Genomic DNA, 19,996 nt, shown 5'->3' with positions numbered 1-19,996 from the left:
CTGTTTCTCCCTCTGCCTATGTCTCTGCCTCTCTCTCTCTCTCTCTCTGTGTGACTATCATAAATAAATAAAAATTAAAAAAATACTTTAAAAAGGGGAGGCAGTATTTTAACAAACAGGGCACCTAATTGTTCTCTTACTCCCCCTGTGAGCCTGTTTTGATTACTGCATTACTCTACCTGATTCAATCCAAAAGGCAGAGGAGCCTACAGCACTAAATGAGGAGGTCTGAGAACTCTTTTTAATGAATAATTGATATGAACTATAACGATCATCAAAATTTTTATTAGAGGTCTACTTAAAAATCCAAACATCTTGTGTTTGGTTGTCATTTATTAGGCAGAAACAGTTCCATCTAACTGTGACTAAGGAAGCTTTCCTAGTGCATTTGCTTCCAGCACTGGCATTGCTAACGTCTTCTGAACTGTGCTGTTAGTCATATGGTTTTCTATAAGTGGATAGAAGTTTTTTTTTTTTTTTTTTTTTTTTGCAGTCGACACACAAGATCAATATTAAGTCTTCTTTATTTCTACTCCTTTCTCCATGTGTTAAAAATGAAAGGAAGACACAGTTCCAGGAGAACTATCCATGTGTTACCCTTTGAAAATTGGCAGTTAAGACCCTTACATAGGTCCAGCTTAAAAAACGAAGTCACAGCAACTATTTTGTTTTCTCACACTTGGAGCTTCTGTTACAACATTATTAACAGGGGGAAGAAAAAAAAAAACCCTAGATTAGTGCCATTCATTCATTTGCTCAGTAAGCTTTCAGTAGGTCTCAGTGGCGGCTGAGTGCAGGCAATACCACGTTGGCTCACAGGACATAGCAGGAGGGAAATGATTAAAGGACAGCCTGAGAGAGTTATGGGAGGGGGGATGACAAGGTGCAGGAATGCAGAGGGTGCCCCCCAGACAGGGACCTGGCCCTGCGGACAAGTTATAGGACAACGCTATGCTTGTTGTGGTGAGCAGATGGAGCAGTCAAAAGACAAGGCTAAAGGTAGGCAGTGCTAGGTCATAAGCTAGGCTTAAAAAAAAGGTTTCAGACGGAAGGTCACAGGAGGCTCAACAAAGAATTTTTAAGTAGACAAACTGCACGTCTGTGTTTGTTTTCTAAGACAGTGAACCCAAGAGGGCAGGCACTGGATTTCCTAGCTTCACCCATACAACTGAGTACTGCAATGTAAAGCGACAGGTATTTTTTGATAGTGGAGAACACTTTTAATAACCTCTGAAGCAAGAAGGAAGATCAGTTTCATTTTCCATATGGCAACCCTTCATAGGCTCCATGGTCTCATTAATTTCAAGGTCATGGAGATTTGCTCTGGGAGACGGGCTTTGGGCTTTCGTGAAAGGGCAGGTAGCAGGGTTGGGTAACACGGTGAGCAGACCTCCTGAAAAGCCCTGTTATCATTAGGGACAAATGAATTAAAAGTTTTGGGTTTAAGACAAATGTACTCTAAGGAACTTTAGGATGGTGATGAGAATTCCAAGCAGGCAATTTTATCTTTGAGACTGACCTTTATGGTGAATTCAGCCTAATGACAGTGTGGGCACAGAGCCAGAAGGGAATGCTAGAAAAATCCAAGCCTGCTGAGCCCCCCACAAGATAGTTTCCACCGTGACCACAGAACCATTAAAGCCCCCCCCAACATCACCTAACCAGCCCATGTACTTATTCCGCTAAATAAACACGCTATTTTTTGAAATACTTAAATTCTAAAACCAAGGTCCAAATGTTCACATTCTGATTTGCTTTAGGTATGAAGGAGATGGGCTTCAGGCCCTAGAGGACTGAGGATCTCTAACTTTGGGGGTTGTGATCAGAACTTAGCTTCTTGGCAGGATAAGGAGGTGCTGATACAATGAGATGCTAATTAACATGTGAAGCTCTCAGAGGTGGTTTTAATTTCCAGCAGAGTCCTGTTAACAGCCCTTCTGCGAAGAAGCAAAGATTGAAAGTCAAGGAGGGAATCCTGGGGAGGCCCGCACATACCTGCCCAAAGTTTTCTTCATCGATACAGAACATGAGGTCCAGTTCAGTAGGATCATTTTCCAAGATCCATTTCAAAGAGTTGTAATATTCACTATCCTAAAAGAAATGACACAGAAATTAAGTACAAACTCCCCACATACAAACTCATTTGACTTCTTCAAATAATTGAGTCCTTCTAACGTAATCCCCTTCAGAATGCTCAAGAATTACTTCGTCACTAATAGGTTTCCTGCTCTGCTCCAAACCTACTCTTCTCCTTCAATTTAAAATACAAACCAAACCAAAAAAGTGTTTTGGTACTAACAGGGGATTGGACTTGAATCCTGCCTTCTGTAAAGCGTAGAGGAAGCAATCTGCCCTGGCTTGGCAGAAATAACTTATCAAGTTGAACATGGAGAGATCAATATACTTCCTATCTTAGAAGGGTGAAAACATCAGAGGAAAACAGGAAAGACAGAGAATGTTCTACTTTAAATACCAATGATTTTATACCCCTTCCCTGTGCTTTGGTTGCTCTCTGCAAGTCCCATAAGCAAACAGGAAGGCTGGTCTGAACCTACAGAATGGGAGAAGATATTTGCAAATGACATATCAGATAAAGGGCTAGTTTCCAAAATCTATAAAGAACTTATTAAACTCAACACCAAAGAAACAAACAATCCAATCATGAAATGGGCAAAAGATATGAAGAGAAATCTCACAGAGGAAGACATGGACATGGCCAACATGCACATGAGAAAATGCTCTGCATCACTTGCCATCAGGGAAATACAAATCAAAACCACAATGAGATACCACCTCATGCCAGTGAGAATGGGGAAAATTAACAAGGCAGGAAACAACAAATGTTGGAGAGGATGCGGAGAAAAGGGAACCCTCTTACACTGTTGGTGGGAATGTGAACTGGTGCAGCCACTCTGGAAAACTGTGTGGAGGTTCCTCAAAGAGTTAAAAATAGACCTGCCCTACGACCCAGCAATTGCACTGTTGGGGATTTACCCCAAAGATTCAGATGCAATGAAACGTCGGGACACCTGCACCCCGATGTTTCTATCAGCAATGGCCACAATAACCAAACTGTGGAAGGAGCCTCGGTGTCCATCGAAAGATGAATGGATAAAGAAGATGTGGTTTATGTATACAATGGAATATTACTCAGCAATTAGAAACGACAAATACCCACCATTTGCTTCAACGTGGATGGAACTGGAGGGTATTATGCTGAGTGAAATAAGTCAATCGGAGAAGGACAAACAGTGTATGTTCTCATTCATTTGGGGAATATGAATAATAGTGAAAGGGAATATAAAGGAAGGGAAAAGAAATGTTGGGAAATATCAGGAAGGGAGACAGAACATAAAGACTCCTAACTCGGGGAAACGAACTAGGGGTAGTGGAAGGGGAGGAGGGCGGGTGTTGGAGGGGAATGGGTGACGGGCACTGAGGTGGACACTTGACGGGATGAGCACTGGGTGTTTTTCTGTATGTGGGTAAATTGAACACCAATAAAAGTTAATTAAAAAAAAAATAAAAGTAACCTTTTGTCTGCATAAAAAAAAAAAAAAAAAAAAGGAAGGCTGGTCTGGTGTTAAAGCCAGAACACAAGCCACAAGGCCCGGGGCTCATCTCCCTTGGGTCAGGCCCGGGGGCTCCACCACTGGGGATGGGCTGGACAGGCTCTGGGAAGGCAAGAGAGAATGTGTGCACCAACCATCAACAGGTGAGTATAAGATTTAGACTTTAAAAGAAATGTCTATGTTCCTAGCTTCCTCATTACATTATAATAAAGGCCTAAGTTAAAAGTGGAAGCTGAAAAGAAATTTGAGGCTGGTAAGTGTAGTGACTCGCCCACAGGAAAACCAGCTGAGTGGATTCAAGGGCACTGCTGGTGTCACCCTCTTCCTTCAGAGAGAGATGATGAGCAGAACCCCAACTGATGCTGGCAGACAATGAGAACATGGCTCATACGCCCAACTATATAAGAGACACCATCAACACTACACCAGGGCCAAGGCAATGCAGGTGCTTTCTGACCAGGAGACAGGATATGAAAGCAGAGCTGCAAATATCCCAAAGGGACAAAGAGCTTCCTGATGGCCCTGTGAGTACTCAGGCAAACACCCACATGCTCGACTGGAGCTCCATGGTGTGGGGCTATGGGTAAAGTAAAAGAAAAACAGAAGCAAAAGGTACATTATGAGAAGAGTGTCATTTTTCGTTTGTACAGAAAATCCTTTCAACCCTAAAATGGTGAACCTGGATAAAATGAGTAAGTTGAATGCAACGTGAAAGCCCGAATCACTTTGCAGAGAGTGTCTCCTGGCATCATTTTCTAACAGGGTTCATCCCGTCCCCTGGACCGTACCGGTCACTTCCACATCTGGGGTGATGGTAAATGCTCTTCTCTTTGTTTTCTGGCCTATGCTCCTGCCATTTTTTGAGATCAGAAAACAGAAGGAGACCAGATGGATCTCTAAACAGTCATATTATTAGTTTTCGATGGAGAGCTGGAGCTGCAGTGAGATCCCCACACGACCCTCGGATTTAATTTGGTTAAACCAGTTCTGGGTTAAGTGAGGTGGCCCAGATCTGTGTCTGCCCACCTCAAGCACCACTGAATCTAGGAAATGTGAACAACGATTTATTTATTATAAAAGCCAGGGAGAGCAATTAACTCCTTGGACAAATCAATGTTCCCTGTTCATAGCGAATGACAACACCCACAAAAATCACCGTGACTACAACGTGGTCTCAGCTACCTCTCTCGAAGGTGGCCCGTGACGCCCATGGGAGCGATCTATATTCACTTACCACAGATTCCATGTCATTCAGAGTTATCTGCTTTCCCAACATCATTTTGTAAAACGGTCTAATGAAGAAACCTAAGATATGGTGGAAAACCAAGGGTTAGTTTCAAAGCTTTGATACTGCTGTGCATCAGAGCATGAAATAAAAAACTAAGCTGCCCACAGGTTGGATGAGAGGCCAGGCCTGGCCTAGGGGAAGGCGGGGCTCAGGAAAGGGAGAGAGTACAGCACGGAGGGAAAAAGAGCTTCTTGAAGGCCAAGCAGGCGTCTGCAGCTCAAACAAGCCACATGAGCGGGAGAACAAAGGAGAAGTAGAGGGTAAGGTGCCCTGGCAGGACAGGCAGCGAGGGGTCTGGGGAGCGCACAGCCCGCAGGGGGTGCTGGAGAGTCAGGCTGCCGCCTGGGGATCGGGTGTTCTGGAAAAGACAGGTGAAAATTCACCTGCACTTGGGGATCACTGCTTGGGCAGTAATGGGGAGACATCAGGAAGGGGGCAAGAGGGGAACAAGGGTGACCACCCAGAAGGCTTTGCTGTCTTCCGGGGGAGGGGGAGTGCACAGGATCTGCGGGGGGTGGGGGGTGGGGCTCCCCTTCTGGCCTCACACACCTGTGGGCCCTCTGATTCTCAACTCAAGAATTCCCAGGCACACTGTTCTCCCCTCTGTGGCAGTCTCCTCCTCCCTGCTGTGTTCCTGCCTCTCTCCACTCCTCCTCTCACAAGAGCCTTGGCTCTCTAGTGACCCCAGCTCCTAAATGCCTACTCCTACCCCACCCTCGAGGTGTGGCACAGGTCCACTCCCCAGACCCTCCTGCCAGGCTGCCTTCTCCTCCCACGCTCCCTCTTCCTACAGGCCCCCATTCTTCCGCTCCTTGCCTATTCGCCCATCCCCTCCCACAGAACTGAAGTTCACTGAGGCCAAGATCTTATCTTCTTTCTAGATTTCTCTGCAGCAACTAAGAATGTCTTCTCACTTGGCAGAAGGTAAATAAACAGACCTTTAAGAAGGCTGAAATGGATCTATCTATACAAGCTAAAATAATCTATGGTGTAACTCCCAAGTCGCAGAATTAAAATATATTTATATACATATATATATATAAAATACATAAATAATGAGTGCAGTTTCCTTCTAATCAGGAAAAAAAATGTTCACTTTCCCCACCAAAAATAAAACATGAAATAAGTGGATCAAAATCAGCTAGCAATTACCAGTGAAGATATATTAAAGGGAGAAGTACAGAGGGGCCATCCATTTTCACTGGAATAGCTAAAGTTCCACAAATAATTAACATAATTACTCAGAAAACCTCATTTTCTATGGTAATTATAATTTTGACCTCAAATATTACTCTCTGCTCTCTATCCTCAACTGTGTTATGCCCACATTCTTCAAAAACAGATATTTTAATTTTTAAAATTTTTTTATAGATTTTATTTATTCATGAGAGACACAGAGAAAGAGGCAGAGACGCAGGCAGAGGGAGAAGCAGGCTCCTCGAGGGGAGCCCGATGTGGGACTTGATCCCAGGACCCTGGCATCACGACCTGAGCCAAAGGTAGATACTCAACCACTGAGCCATCCAGGCCCCGCCCAAAATAGATTATTTATTTATTTATTTATTTTTTTAAAGATTTATTTTTATTTATTTATGATAGTCACAGAGAGAGAGAGGCAGAAACACAGGCATAGGGAGAAGCAGGCTCCATGCACTGGGAGCCGGATGTGGGATTCGATCCCGGGTCTCCAGGATCGCGCCCTGGGCCAAAGGCAGGCGCTAAACCGCTGCGCCACCCAGGGATCCCACCAAAATAGATTTTTTAAAAGATTTTATTTATTTATTAGAAAGAGAGTGAATGTGCACACTCACAGGGGGACAAGCAGAGTGAGAAGGAAAAGCAGACTCCTCACTGAGCACAGAGCCCTTTGTGGGGCTCGATTTCATGACCCTGAGATCATGACCTGAGCCAAAAGCAAGAGTCTGATGTTTAGCCAACTGTTTAGCCACCCAGGTTCCTCCTTCAAAAATATTTCTGACTCCACTTCCTCACTGATGATTTCTGTAATCCCCCCTTCCAGTCAGTACTTCTGAAGTAATGGAATCCAGAAGAGTTGTCTACTATTAATCAGCCTACGGATCCTGCCAGGGAAGAAGTCTGACTTCTAACTCTGAGGTTACCTTGAAGTTCTTCCCTGACTTATATGCTCTAAATAATAATGAGATTCTTTTGTGCCATCTGTTTAAGCAGTGATCTCAGGGTCAAGGTCTTCACTGACTTCTAGCATTGCTTTGAAATTATTTACAGTCCCTTCACATTAAAAAACAATAATCTGAGGACAAACAGAACAATAGCAGGATATTGGGTGGATGAGATCATTTTCATTAACTTTTCAATTAGCTTTTCCATCTGTCACCAAATCTACCTCTTGCTAAAAAAAAAAAAAAAAAAAAAAGTTACTCTGGATAGCAGAAAATGTGCAAATACAGAATGTTCTGTGCTTCACACTGTCAGTTAAAAAAATTTTTTTGAAACTGTAGACACTATGCCTTCAGTGCTCAAATTAGGATGACACCAGGGAAAAGCACCTTTTATAGGCAAACCATAAAACTAATTTATCGAATTCTAGAGAAATCAGTGAAACTTTTGCTTAAAATTGTGATGTGAAAGATATGAAGCCTAATAAGGAACCACAAACAGCAATGTCCCATTTTGGTTCTTTTGTGACACGTCAGTAACTTACCATCTAGAAGTTTCCCATGAAATACTGCCAGACCAGCAACTCTTCCAATAAAAGTGAAATAGGACAAATGGTCTTCATTACAGAGGCCTGAATTGGGATTTATCTGAAGTGTGTAGTTGTCCCTTTGGGGAGGGATAGAAGGGAAAAGCACAATCATACTTTTAAATAAGAAATGCAAGAATCTGAATTCTCCTTTGCCACCTGTCATTGGACTTGCACAGCGCACCTGCGAACGTTCTGTACCCAATGGGACAAGGCATAAGCTAGAGGACAGGACTCACTGTCTAGTTAGTCCCTTTGTGACCCATTGAGGTCTAACAGAACAGTTACACTTCTTAAGTTACACTTCAAGAAACTGTTCATATTTGAGTGCTTTTTGCTCTACAGAAATGTCAGTTTCATATGGTTTAGGCGAGTATCTTGGGAGGATGAGAAACGCCGTCTAACACAGAGGAACCATGTGTGGATTCCCAATGACATGAGTACCACGTTTTCTCTCTGAGGATGAGGGTTAATTCCTTTGGGAGACTTTTGGTTTGGAGATTCAAGTTTTTTGATGGACCCAACCCTTGGTCCGACCAGCACACTCTGCCCTGAAAGGTGCCCTCCCCTCCCCCACTCAACAAGGGCACTGGTAGCAGCATTTGGTGTCTCAACACTGCAACCCTCAAAATGTTCACACGTATCTAATCACCATTTTTTTGGTCTCATCATCTTGAGATCAGTTGGTTTCAAATGGGGCTTCATAGATTCCCCTGGCATGGGGGTGGTGGTGCTGTCTTTCTCTCTCTCTGGGAATGTGGGTGAGAGGTTAGGGTTTTACCTTCCTACCCTGCCCTCCACTTCAAAGGTTTTACCAATTTCACATAGCAGGCTTTCTCAAGCAACTGGAGAACAACAGTAAACAAAATGGGAAATTCTTGGCTAGATCAACCAAGGAGGATGCTAAGGTTGGCTTCCAAAATAGCTTCCAGGAGAGTAGCACCAGCTAGATAATGTGGGAGAAGCCATATCCCCTTAGAGCACAGGCTGCCTTTCAGCAAGGTCAACTATTTTACTGGGGCCTCAGGTCTAGTCTAAGCCTTTGGAGACCCTACAGCCTGGAAGGAATGTGTGGCCTTGTAAGTCGCAGGTGTTTGATTCCTGAGAAGGCATCTAAATCGGCCTCAGTTTCCATGTTTGGCAATCATGAAATCCTAATGCAAGGGAGAATCTGTTTCTTTCCTTACAGGACCAGGACACGAAGAATGGGTCCTCAAGGTTCGCATCATTTGCCTTTGAGTAGCAGAACTTCAGAAACTATTCTTGTCTGTAACCAGATGAGTTTCTGAATTCTGACACTGACAAATCCTCTCGAATTAGCATAACATTACAAATGAAAATTGCCTTTTGTTCCCTACCATAAGTACCCAGCACATTTTCAATTTCAATGACGTGAACCAGGATGACAAGGGAAAAATTATTTTTAGGTGTTCACAGAGTACATTACTTCACCATGGAGAGTCGGAACCTGTTCTAGATCTATGAGGGTTGGGGGGGGGGGGCTGAAATCGGCACTGTTAATTCATCTTAAATGACTGAGCCACTCATTCTCCTGTTAAATTTAAATTCGTTATGAGTAAAACTGTTTCAGTGTGGGGGTGGGGGGATGGGGGCAACATTCAGAGAGCCCTCCGCATACTCACGTTGCAGAGTACTCAAAAAGCCCATAGTAGGGGTTGAACATCTCTTTGGACAGGAGGAAGAACCACTCTCTGGCCACACCCCCGTAGTCAAGACCTTTCTCTGATTCAAATTCGATCCACAGTCTAGCTTTCAGGACATCCGGTCTTTTCACAGACATGATTCTCCGATAGGACTCTTCAAAGATGTTATTTCTGTGAAGTTTCATTTCAAACCTATTTGGAATATCAGCCTACACGAAAGAAGAAAACAAGCCTGTAATCACACAGTAAACACATGCCTTACTCTCGAACAGAAAAAAAAATCCAACAACAAAGAGCAGAAATGACGGCAGTCTTCAAATAAACAAGTGATGAAGGGTTCCAGCTGAGATTCCCTCCTTCAGGGATTTTCTTCACAGACAGCAAGCCCCACTATGTCAGGATAAGATACACAGAGTATGTGCCAGCAGCTGGCAGATTCAGCCGGGAACACATGATGCACAAGAAAGTGTGTTTGAGGAGAAGACCGTCATCCTCTCCCCGTTTTATAAACCATGTGGGGCACTTATCCACCTACGGGCCACTGAAATATGGTCAACTCTCCACATCGCTTCTGTCAAAGAAAGGGATGTTAGTCCAGGTCACAGAAACCCATAAAACAATCCCCACCTGGCCGAGATGAGTGCACGTCCAACTCTGGCAGGCACTCCAGCTGGGAGATGGGAGCCCCCATGCCTACAAGCTAATTTTGTTGCCATCAGAAGCGGGACCTCGGTTATCAGGCCAAGTTGTGGGAAAGCATTGTAAAGGTCACAGTTCATGAACATGAACGTAAGCACTTGACTGGAGTTGGGCATAACCACAGCCTGGACACAGAGGAGGACCAGGGTGAGCCTTGCCCTGACATTGGATCTGCAGAGTGAGCCTCCTGGCAGGTGACACCACAGTGGAGGTGCTGGGGAGAGATGGGCTACTACCCACAAAGTCATCCCCTGCTACTGGGGGAAATGTAGGTTCCTCACAAAGTTAACACTGAGGAATTTTACATGTGTGTGTCGAAGTCACTTCAAGGGCAGTTATCCAACAGCTACTTGAATCAGAACGCTGGGAGAAGAGAACCCCAAAGTGAGAGCTCCCGATGCAGAGATGACGTCTCGTGCATCTGGGCATCCCCATCAAAGAGGCCCAGAAAAGAGGGACTGGCTGAGGGGATGGAGGCTGGGCAGACTGGGGTGAGGGGAGCCATGGCCAATACTCTCCTCTTCCCAAGGGGAGGAAGCCAAGGAACCGTGGCTGGTGTAGAAACCACGGATGCTCAAATTGAAGGGAAAACTGGTAAAACCTGGACCAGAGAGGTAAAGTCAGGCAGTACAACAGAAGACGCAGTGCTGAAGACCCAGAGAGGATGTGTCAGTAGAAAATGTAATATTGTGATTTAAATGCTGCCTGTAAAAATCTTACAGGGTTTCCCATTGAGAATTTTAATCTGAAAATTTACACTTGCTCTTAATATGCCAAATATTATAATTTAGTATTACAAATTGTATTTATATTAGCAACAGGATTAAAATCATACTTCTGAATTGGAAGGGAAGGATGGGAACATTTTTGTAAGTGGGGTCTAGGTTTTATGATGATGACCATAGGCAAGTGTACAGGCTTCTTCAGATTTTCTGACTAGGTCCTGAATTGGTTTATATCCCATTAAAATCATTTCTATCTTTTCATGTATTACATAAGAAATGACTGCTCAGGTTGATTTGATATGTAATACTAGGTTAGTCTTCTTCACTTACCATGTCTCTTAAAAAAGAAAATTCAGATTGAAGATCCAGGTGGATCAAAGTGCAATGGAAAAAGGAAGGTAATATTTTTAGTATACACATAAAGGTAACACACGAGTTGTTCTCACTGAAGTAACTTTGGTAACTTACAAATGACTAGAACAGCATTTCTGGAAGATATGTTACTCACAGGTTTCTTTAATTTCTTCCTAAAGTAGTCATATTTCTGCTTAAATTCTCTGGAGTAAGGAACAGCCTGGAAGATAAATTTATACATATTGATAATGTACACAATACACTAGAAATTTTAGGTCTACTGAGCCAACATTCACAGAATTTCACACATCATAAACCTTAAAATTCTCACTCTCCGTATTATCACTGAAATTTATATAATGTCTATAGTGTAGACAGAAAGGCCTAGAGGTGATTACGGCAAATCAGCACTAAGCAGGGGGCTTTTACCCCTTAAAATAACTGGATTGACATCATTTTTAGAGATATGCAGCATAAACCAAATACACTGTCCACGTGACTTTTGTCTAAATGGGAGTTGAGGTGTAACCTTTTTTTGGGGGGGGATTTAGATAAAAGTCATTGGCTAGGATTCTTTGAGATAAAATCCAAAATCACCTATGTGGTCATTTTGAAAAGACTAACTGTGCTTTTAGAAACCATGGGGAGGAAATAAAATGACAAGAAAGGCCAGTGAACGGATACTCATAGCAAGGAATATAAAATCAGGTAGATAGCATTTTGGCAAGGTCTTCGATTTAGGAATGGAAGGTTTGCCTCTTACTAGTTAGTAGGTCTTGGGCAGGGATTTCTGTATATCTGGAGTGGCGTATCTACGAAGCAGAGTGATGGTACCAAAGGCGTGGGTTCAGTAACTGAGTTGGCTATCATTACTTAAAAGTTCTGGAATCTCTTCTGGTAAAGTAATAACATTTTAATGTCATTTATACTATTTACTTGCTAAAGTGTAAAGTACTTACAATATCTGAGAGCCAGAGCCCTGACTTCAGGCTACTGAAAAGGCTTATTATTTTTTTTTAGAAAGCGGAAAAGATTGGCTTTTGCATACACATGGACATAACGTGACAAGCCTCGTACTCAGAAAAACTTGTTGCTTTTCCACAAATAGTATGAATTTGGGCAAGAATAGTTCTGCTGATATCATTTTGGGCTAAGTTAATAAAATATACTGATCCTTAAAGTGTCTCCAGACTCCAAGCCTAACACCTTATACTTTTTCAGAAAGAGGAGAAGTGACAAACAAAAGCTTCCCTCCTTCATACTATTTTAAGACACAATCACACGAACAATAAGCCAAAACAAAAATAACCACTCTTATAGAAAACAATAATCATGTCAGTGTTTTGCTTTGTAATTCAAGAGCAATAAAGGCAACATGTTTATATGTCCTAAGGAGATTCTTAAAAGACAATTTATGGTACCTAGGATCTCAGCTTTTAAGCTATTCTTCATTGGATTTTCCATTGAACACTAGATTTGACCATCTATCATATTTATTTTGGGCCGTGTTCAGTCTGATGAAGTCAATTATGAATCCTGATACTAGAAAAGGTAGAAATTTTGCCAATATTCAGGAGACCACCAAAGTAAGGGCAAGGATACATTGTTCTGACATAAGCCAATGAGGACATTATCATGTTTTTTGCTCTAATACTATATCCCATCATAAACTAAGATTTCCTGTACAGTTTTATGGATTCTTTGGTGGTTCCTCTGCTGATTCGTTCAACAGATACTTCCTGAGCTCCTATTGTGTGCCAGCATTTTAGGTGCTAGGGAAATAATGGTACACCCACCAAAGATTTCTTTTCCTGTTCCCTCCAGGAGCTTGCAAGCTATTGTGTGTAACAGGCAGTAAGAAATAAATAAATGAATAGTGGTAAATGTACTGAGGGAAAACAGAGTTGCCGGTAGGCTCCTTTATAGGAGTGGTCTGAGCAGAACCCAGAGGGCAGGAAGGAAGACGCCACGACAGGAGCAGTGTATATAAAGTCTCCAGAAGCAAAGTGTTCAGCTGATGCTTTTAACTACACTTAACTGTGTCAGAGGGAAAGTAAGTTGAAAAAAATGCCCTTTCATTATCTCAAGCTGGCTTTAGTAGACCAGACTTTTAAGGCAGACTCTGGTGCCAGCTAGCCCCGCGACATAACCTCCTGACTACAGAATTTCTTCATAGTCAAGGAAGAAATGGACTAGATGAACTTCAAGGCTCTTCTGTTTCCAAAAACCTGTGGTTCCCAGCAATTATTTTTTGTTTTTGTGTCCCCCCTGAAAATGTTGAAGGCAGGCCTAAAATACAAGTTCAAGAGTCTTAAATCACAGAGGGAGGATATATCTTAAAATGTTGCCCCCAGCTTGTGTTCTCTACTCTCTTGCTTGACTTGTACCTGGGAGGTGCTGACTGCATGTGGGTGGAAATAAAATGCTGAGATATTTCTGATCTTTCTTATTCTGGGCAATGATGCATGAAAGCTGAAAAATCATTATCCTCCTCCAATACTTCTCTTTTCTCTCTGGAGATAGTTCTTATGAATAAGAAGCAGCAGAATAAATAGGTTTTTATACTCTCTTCCTGAACTAATGCCAACAGGACAAAGACCTCCCTGGACAAAGACCTCCCTACAAGTGCAGCCTTTGAAGAGAATCACGAGTGGAGTACATGTCTGGTATTTGTTTATTGTCTTTTGAAATTTTGGCATATTATTTTCTTGCGTACAACTTAACTTCTAACATAAAGCCTGCTCCAAAACTTAACATGTTTGTTGATAAAAGCCCTTAGCTCTATATTATATATGTTTTCTTTTCTGAACAGAAGTGAAAGCCTAACTGATCGTCTAAGTCAGGTCTAAACATTCTCACATCGCTCCAGTCCAGCTGATGCTGGTGCTCCTCAGAGGGGGGCTCGTGTCTGACGTGGAGACCCTGGCGCGGCCAGCACACCCATAGCTCCTGTTCTACTTCTGGCCTTTGCTGGGATGGATGGCAACACGGGTGGGTTTCTGAGCTTCTGGCAAATTGAGAATGACAGCATCTTCCCTATTCTTGAGTGGACTGTTGCTGAGTTTCAAAGCAGCTGATTTATAAAGTTCTCAAAAAAGTACAAAGCGTTACACAAACATGAGATAGTATTCATAAGAGCAGCAAGCACGGACAGCACTTTACCAACGCTTTCACTGGTGATGCTTGTAACACAGACTTACAGTAATGCTGTGTTGAGCTGCCACAGACAGGGAACCCCCCCTCCCCTAATCCGGATATTTTTAAAACTTGGGAGAAAGAGAAACTCTAGGTTCCAGATAAGCAGAAAGACTTAAAATTAAAGACGGGAGCATTGGACCTAGACTTGGTGCTTGGGCTGGGGTTTTAATCCTCACATGGGGCCACAGAAGTTGCCCTACAGTCTGTATGACTAAGCTAGGGAGTAAGAAACAGAGTTCCCTGCTTAAAACCTACATCTGACACAGGGACAAGAAAACTTCCCACCAGCCCAGGAAAGTTGTAAGGAAGCTTACCTTCTGTCCAGGACCACAAACGAGAGAAAAACAAAAAGAAACAGACCTGTAATAAATTCATACTCTAAGCCTACACCAAAGTGGGTATGAAGTCCACAGTTATATTAACTGGGCCTGCATGATCCCAAGCTAAGAAGTTAACGGTAAATACAGGTCAGGACTTATAAATGCCTCATAGGGGAGGAAAAAAAAAAAAGATGAGCACACACACACAAATTATAAACTGAACTTTTTATAAACTGAACTAAACTGAACTACCATTGAGGGGAGTCTACAGACACAACATATGGGAGATTTAGTGCCCCTATGGCCAGAGATAACAGAATAATCTAAAAGAGAATATGAAATAAGCATTTTAAGAATGATTTGAGAGCTAAGTATGAGTTAAAAAAATAAAAAAAAAATAAAAGAACATGATAGAATAACAGTAACTGAAAAGACCAAGCAAATTGAAAAAGACTCAATGGAATGATGAGTAATTAAGCACAGTTACTGAAATAACAGACATGATGAACTGGTAAAGGGTAGGTTACAAAAAGCTTAAAAAAGAATTAGCTGGAAGAGCTGAGCCCACAATATAGCAATGAGAGAGAGAGAGAGAGAGAGAGAGAGGGAGACAGAGAATAGGAAAGCTAAGACATTAGGAAGACAGAATGTGAAGGTGAATCACACACCCAAGAGGAATTACTGGTACAGATAACCAGGAAGAATGGCAAAGATACAGTATATGAGAAATAGCTGGAGAATTTTCCAGAATGGAGGGAAGACAAGGGTCCCCAGATTGAAGAATTACAATGGGTCCAAAGCAGAATATAAAGAAATGCACACTTAGGTTCATGACAGTAAAATTACACAATGTCAAAGTCACAGAGAAAATTCAAAACTGCCAGAGAAAAGAAAGACTTAGCTACCAAAAAATGACAATCAGATCAATAGCAAGCTTCTCAACAGTTCTGGAGGCCAGAAGACAAGAAAAGAATATCTCTCAGGTATTAGGAAAATAATGGTTAGTTAAGACTTCTAGAGCTAACTATCATTTATCAGAGAGGTCATATAAGCCCTCTCAGACTAAGAGATTTCCACTCCCAGACTCAGGTGGGCACCACCATCCCTGGGAGGGTGTGTTCAAACAGATTTTGCAGGGCTCACTCCCCAAAGTTGCTTGATTATCAGTAGGCCTGGGTTGGGACCCCCAAATTTGCATTTCTAACAAGTTTCCAGATGATTCTGAACTGTAGACAACACTCTAAGAATCTGGAATCCTACTTCATTCAGAGGAAAACCTAGAGGTAGCAGGTATAAGAACCAATGGTTGGCGAAGAAATCTGCTTACATGTAAAGGACGTAAACAAGCGCTGGCTGCTGAGAAAAAAGTTAAAATATTAATGGCTATTTGGAAAGTTTTATAATGCTGCTGAACAATGGAAAGGGAGTAGGAAGGATGGTATGAGAGACCCCCTGAGTCCCATCTTACTCAGGAGGAGAACAGAGTGATCAATTTTGACATGAAGTACGTTGGTTACAAATTTTTAACGTAAGCACTGAAAGAACAGAAATAGAAAATACAACTTCTAAGCAAGTAGAGGAAATGAAAGAAAATATAGGGTATTTTATCTATCTAGTAGAAGGTAAGAAAAGAGAAAAAACATAGCTAATTAAGCGGGAGAAAAGATATACCAGGCAAATACTAAGAAAGAGAAAGTAATTGATTGATAAAGCCATGCTCGCCAAGGGAGAGTCTGACACTACCGTCTTGGTTAGATAGAACAGCCAGGAAAAAAAAGCAGTGATGGAAATGGATAATTTGAACACCATATACTTGATATAATGGACATATAAAGAACTCTATACTCAACAAAGACAGAATACACACTCTTTTCAAACACAAAAAGAACATTTATATAAAAAAATGGCCGAGCTGCCAAGGAAGTTTCAAATATCTGGTAATCAATATTCCATAGATAATATTCTCTGACCACAATGCAATAAAATTAGAAAATTAGTTAAGAAATGGATAGGCAAAAACCCTTCCATACTCTTAGAAATGAAAAGCATGTTCTAAATAACTTGTAAGTCAAGGAGAGAAAGCAATCATGGAAATTACCAAATATTCAGAACTGAATGACAACAAAAGCCAGCTGTCTACATGAAGTTGCTAACTACCTAAATATGCATGCTCTTCCCGAAAGAAGACTCCCTACTACTAATGAAAGAGTAAACAAGGCTCTTTTCTTAATTTAAAAAAAAAAAAAAGATCTTTCTTTGGGTCAAATCTACTTGGACTTATGATGCTAAGCAATTGTCAACATAATAAGAACTAATGGTGTTTGAGTGAAGGCAGATGATCAGTAAGTGATAGAGATATTTCAAAAGGCTTCAGAATTATGTCAAAAGTCCTCTGTCACTTGGAAACAGCACTGATTCCTGAATACCTTGTTTCTCATGATGCAGAAGAGAAAATAGGACTCTAGCGCTTTATCGTGACTGTGAATATATAAAAAGGAAGCCATGGTGGTAAGGCAGGTGTTGAAGTCACATAAAAAGCAGCTGTTTTAACTGAGGTATGATTGGGCACTTTGCGTTACACGGTACCAAAGCAGCTGAACAAAGCCAATAAACAAATCCAACAAATTAACTTAGGGGATGTCAAATATCAGGGGAGATTGGCATGGTATTATCTTTTAAGTTTTCAAACAGACTTACCTTTAATAACTCAAAACATAATTTGAACTGAACCAGATTAAAGCCACAAAAGCAGTATTAAAAAAACCCAAACCTACTGGCCTCTTAGCCCAGCAGTCAATATGCTTTTATTTCCTTTGGCTCCTCCAGTTTTTAACAGATCCCCAAGTCTGCAATGTTTTGTGACGCCACAGTTTTCCTGTAATTCCAAATTAGCTCCCCGGGCTCCTATCAACACTGACCAAAGATGCTGGTACATTCCCTGTGGATGACTGTGACCCAGGCGGTGCTGGGTACCAAGGAGCCGTTACTGCTGAGTGATGGGGTGGGGGTGGGCTGAACACCACATGTGGCAGTATTTTAAGAGGGCTCTCTACCTAGCTTCCTTTCGCCCTGGGCGTATAGGCGGGGACTGTAAGGTAGTGGGTCAGCAGAGACAGAGGTTCTTAACCCTGCCAGCTTCAGAGGTTGGCTACAACCTCACCCAAACTTTTCCAAACGTTCCACGCTGGAAGAGATTCAGATTGTTAGCATGCATTTACCACCCTTGGCCGAAAGAAATGACAAACTCTACATATATAGGGCTTGGCAAAAAAAAAAAAAAAAAAAAAAAAAAAAGGGGGGGGGGAGAGGACATTCTGATTGTTATACTTTTCATCCACCTTTTTACACAGGAGGAAAAAATGTACAGTTTTGTTACTATTGGCAAAACACTTTCCACTTTCTGTTCCTTTATAAGTGAAAGCCCTTCAAAAAGGCAAATGCAGTTGTATCCCACCCGGGAATTCAGTGAGGAGGAGATGGGAGTGATGCTAATCTAGCCAACCACACCAGGCCCCTGGCACCAGGTGAGCAATTATATACAAGAAATACATGTTTAGATGTAACCCAAATATTAGACTGAAGAGTTAAAACTTGAGAATACTGACCGGACCAGTAATAGCTGGATTCTGCAGTCTTGGATCTTCCCACTGAGTAATTTTGCTATCTGAAAATTAATGTTAAAAAAAAAATCAGCATGTTAATTCAAATCTATTCTATGTCAAGAATGTTTTAAAAAGATTTTTGGATTTTTCAAAAGCTGTTCTGTCTCCCATACCAACCCCCTAAATAAATGACTTAGTATTTCAGGGTTAGAAGAGAACCCTATTCTATATGGCAATCCTCCACACACTCCCAATACTGTTTAGTTAAAAACACTCCATCAAAAAAGCACGACTAAAGCCAAACCATCTATTCACACTGTTTTTGGCAAGAAAATCTGCCAGAATTTCAATTATAAACCCCTGTTCTTTCAAGGATTTATAACTTGATCTTGATTTTCCTTTAATTGAAAAAAGGCATAACAAGTCTCAGCCCCTAAAAAGTTAAAACACACACACACACACACGATTTTTCTCAAGTACTTTTTTCTTCGCTCATGGTGATGGAAAACTGCTTTCCATTAAGAATCCGAATGTTGAACAAATTAATAATCCATTACACATGTCACTCAGATGCACGCAAATATCAAAGCAGCTAAGAAGTCCAAACAGTGAGCACTGGATATGGTGGACAAACAACATAGAGACAGGTTTCCCTTTGGGTCAAGGTGGCGAGAAGAATGAACCCAGTTCATTCTTCTCAAAGAGTCAACGTCACCAAGACTGTTGGTTGCTGCCTCTACACCTGCTTCAGTGGTGTAGGTGATACTGTGCGGTAGCCGCCCTGCATCACTTGGGTTTCATGACTGTGCTTGTGGGTTACTGTGTGTGCGGGGGAGGCAGGGATGGACTTGTGGGAAAGGTATGGAGAGGGCAATGGGTCCTCTCTGGAGTATTAGGGAATATCTAAGTTGCTTAAAAAAAAAAGGTGTGGGATTATTTAAGAATACTGATTCTGCTCATTTCCTGTATAATCTGTAAGTAGACTGGTAAGAATGACAAATAAATTTAGCTTTAGTGACCCTACGAGGAATTTTTCCAAACCTGGTATAATAATTATTTTAATGAAAGCGAAGATTAAGTTCTAAAATGAAACTACCAAAGCACCTGATTTTTGAGTCATGTTGGCAGAAAGTTTATGTAAAATGTTTCAATGGTTTTACAGAATTTTGATGGAAGCAAAAGGCTCCCTACCTCATGAATAGGAATTTGGAAAGGAAAAGTTGCCATTGTGATGGAGAACAAAGGAAAACCAAATAAATCAAATATAACTGAGTAATAGCTCCCTGGTCCACAATCTTATCACCTGGGAACTGTCAGAGCAGAAGTTAATGACTATGTACACATGGCGTCTCCCAAGGAGTCTGTCCAAACCCCAACTTCTACCCTTGACGGGTGCAGGTGTGTATCCCATAGTGCCCTCAAATCCAACTCTACCAAAACCAAACCCATGCCCTTCCAGGACCAGAACTCGTCCCTGTGATCCTATACCCCCAACACCACTATCACAGCGCACTCACTGCTCACACCCAGCACTGGCCACCTCCCTATCCAACCCGGCCATTCTCGGCTGGTGCTCACCAAGCTGCCCCCCCATATCCCACTTGAGAAGGCTGCCTTCTGGAGTGTACTTCTCTTCCATGGACTATTTCCTATGCTTCCCTGGCCTCGGGCACACTCATTCCTGTTCAAGACTTCCTTTGTAGTTCTGCCAGAAGGATCTTTCTAAGGAACAAATTTGACCACTATGACACCCCCACCCCGAAAAATCCTCAGAACTCCCCCCTCCTGCCTGCAGAAGGGACCCAAAATCCCACCACTGGCAGACGCCCTTTAACTTGACCTATGGTAT

At 42.0% G+C, this 19,996-nt stretch overlaps 1 protein-coding gene across 16 annotated transcripts in view; it reads right to left on the bottom strand.

Annotated features, from left to right (window-relative positions):
* NEDD4L (NEDD4 like E3 ubiquitin protein ligase) overlaps positions 1 to 19,996 on the bottom strand; it is a 342,878-nt gene that overhangs the window by 23,009 nt on the left and 299,873 nt on the right. For all 16 annotated transcript variants that reach the window (XM_072757960.1, XM_072757957.1, XM_072757971.1 and 13 more), the window contains 6 exons: positions 18,151 to 18,209; positions 11,182 to 11,247; positions 9,229 to 9,458; positions 7,544 to 7,665; positions 4,807 to 4,877; positions 1,996 to 2,091 (listed from right to left, as the gene is read on the bottom strand). In XM_072757960.1, coding sequence (XP_072614061.1) covers positions 1,996 to 2,091; positions 4,807 to 4,877; positions 7,544 to 7,665; positions 9,229 to 9,458; positions 11,182 to 11,247; positions 18,151 to 18,209 — 644 coding nt within the window. The remainder of the gene's footprint in view (positions 1 to 1,995; positions 2,092 to 4,806; positions 4,878 to 7,543; positions 7,666 to 9,228; positions 9,459 to 11,181; positions 11,248 to 18,150; positions 18,210 to 19,996) is intronic.

Source organism: Vulpes vulpes, chromosome 5, assembly GCF_048418805.1.
Source record: "Vulpes vulpes isolate BD-2025 chromosome 5, VulVul3, whole genome shotgun sequence".
Taxonomy (NCBI): Eukaryota; Metazoa; Chordata; class Mammalia; order Carnivora; family Canidae; genus Vulpes; species Vulpes vulpes.
The sequence above is the reverse complement of the archived record's forward strand: the minus strand, read 5'-3'. Positions and strand labels throughout refer to the sequence as shown.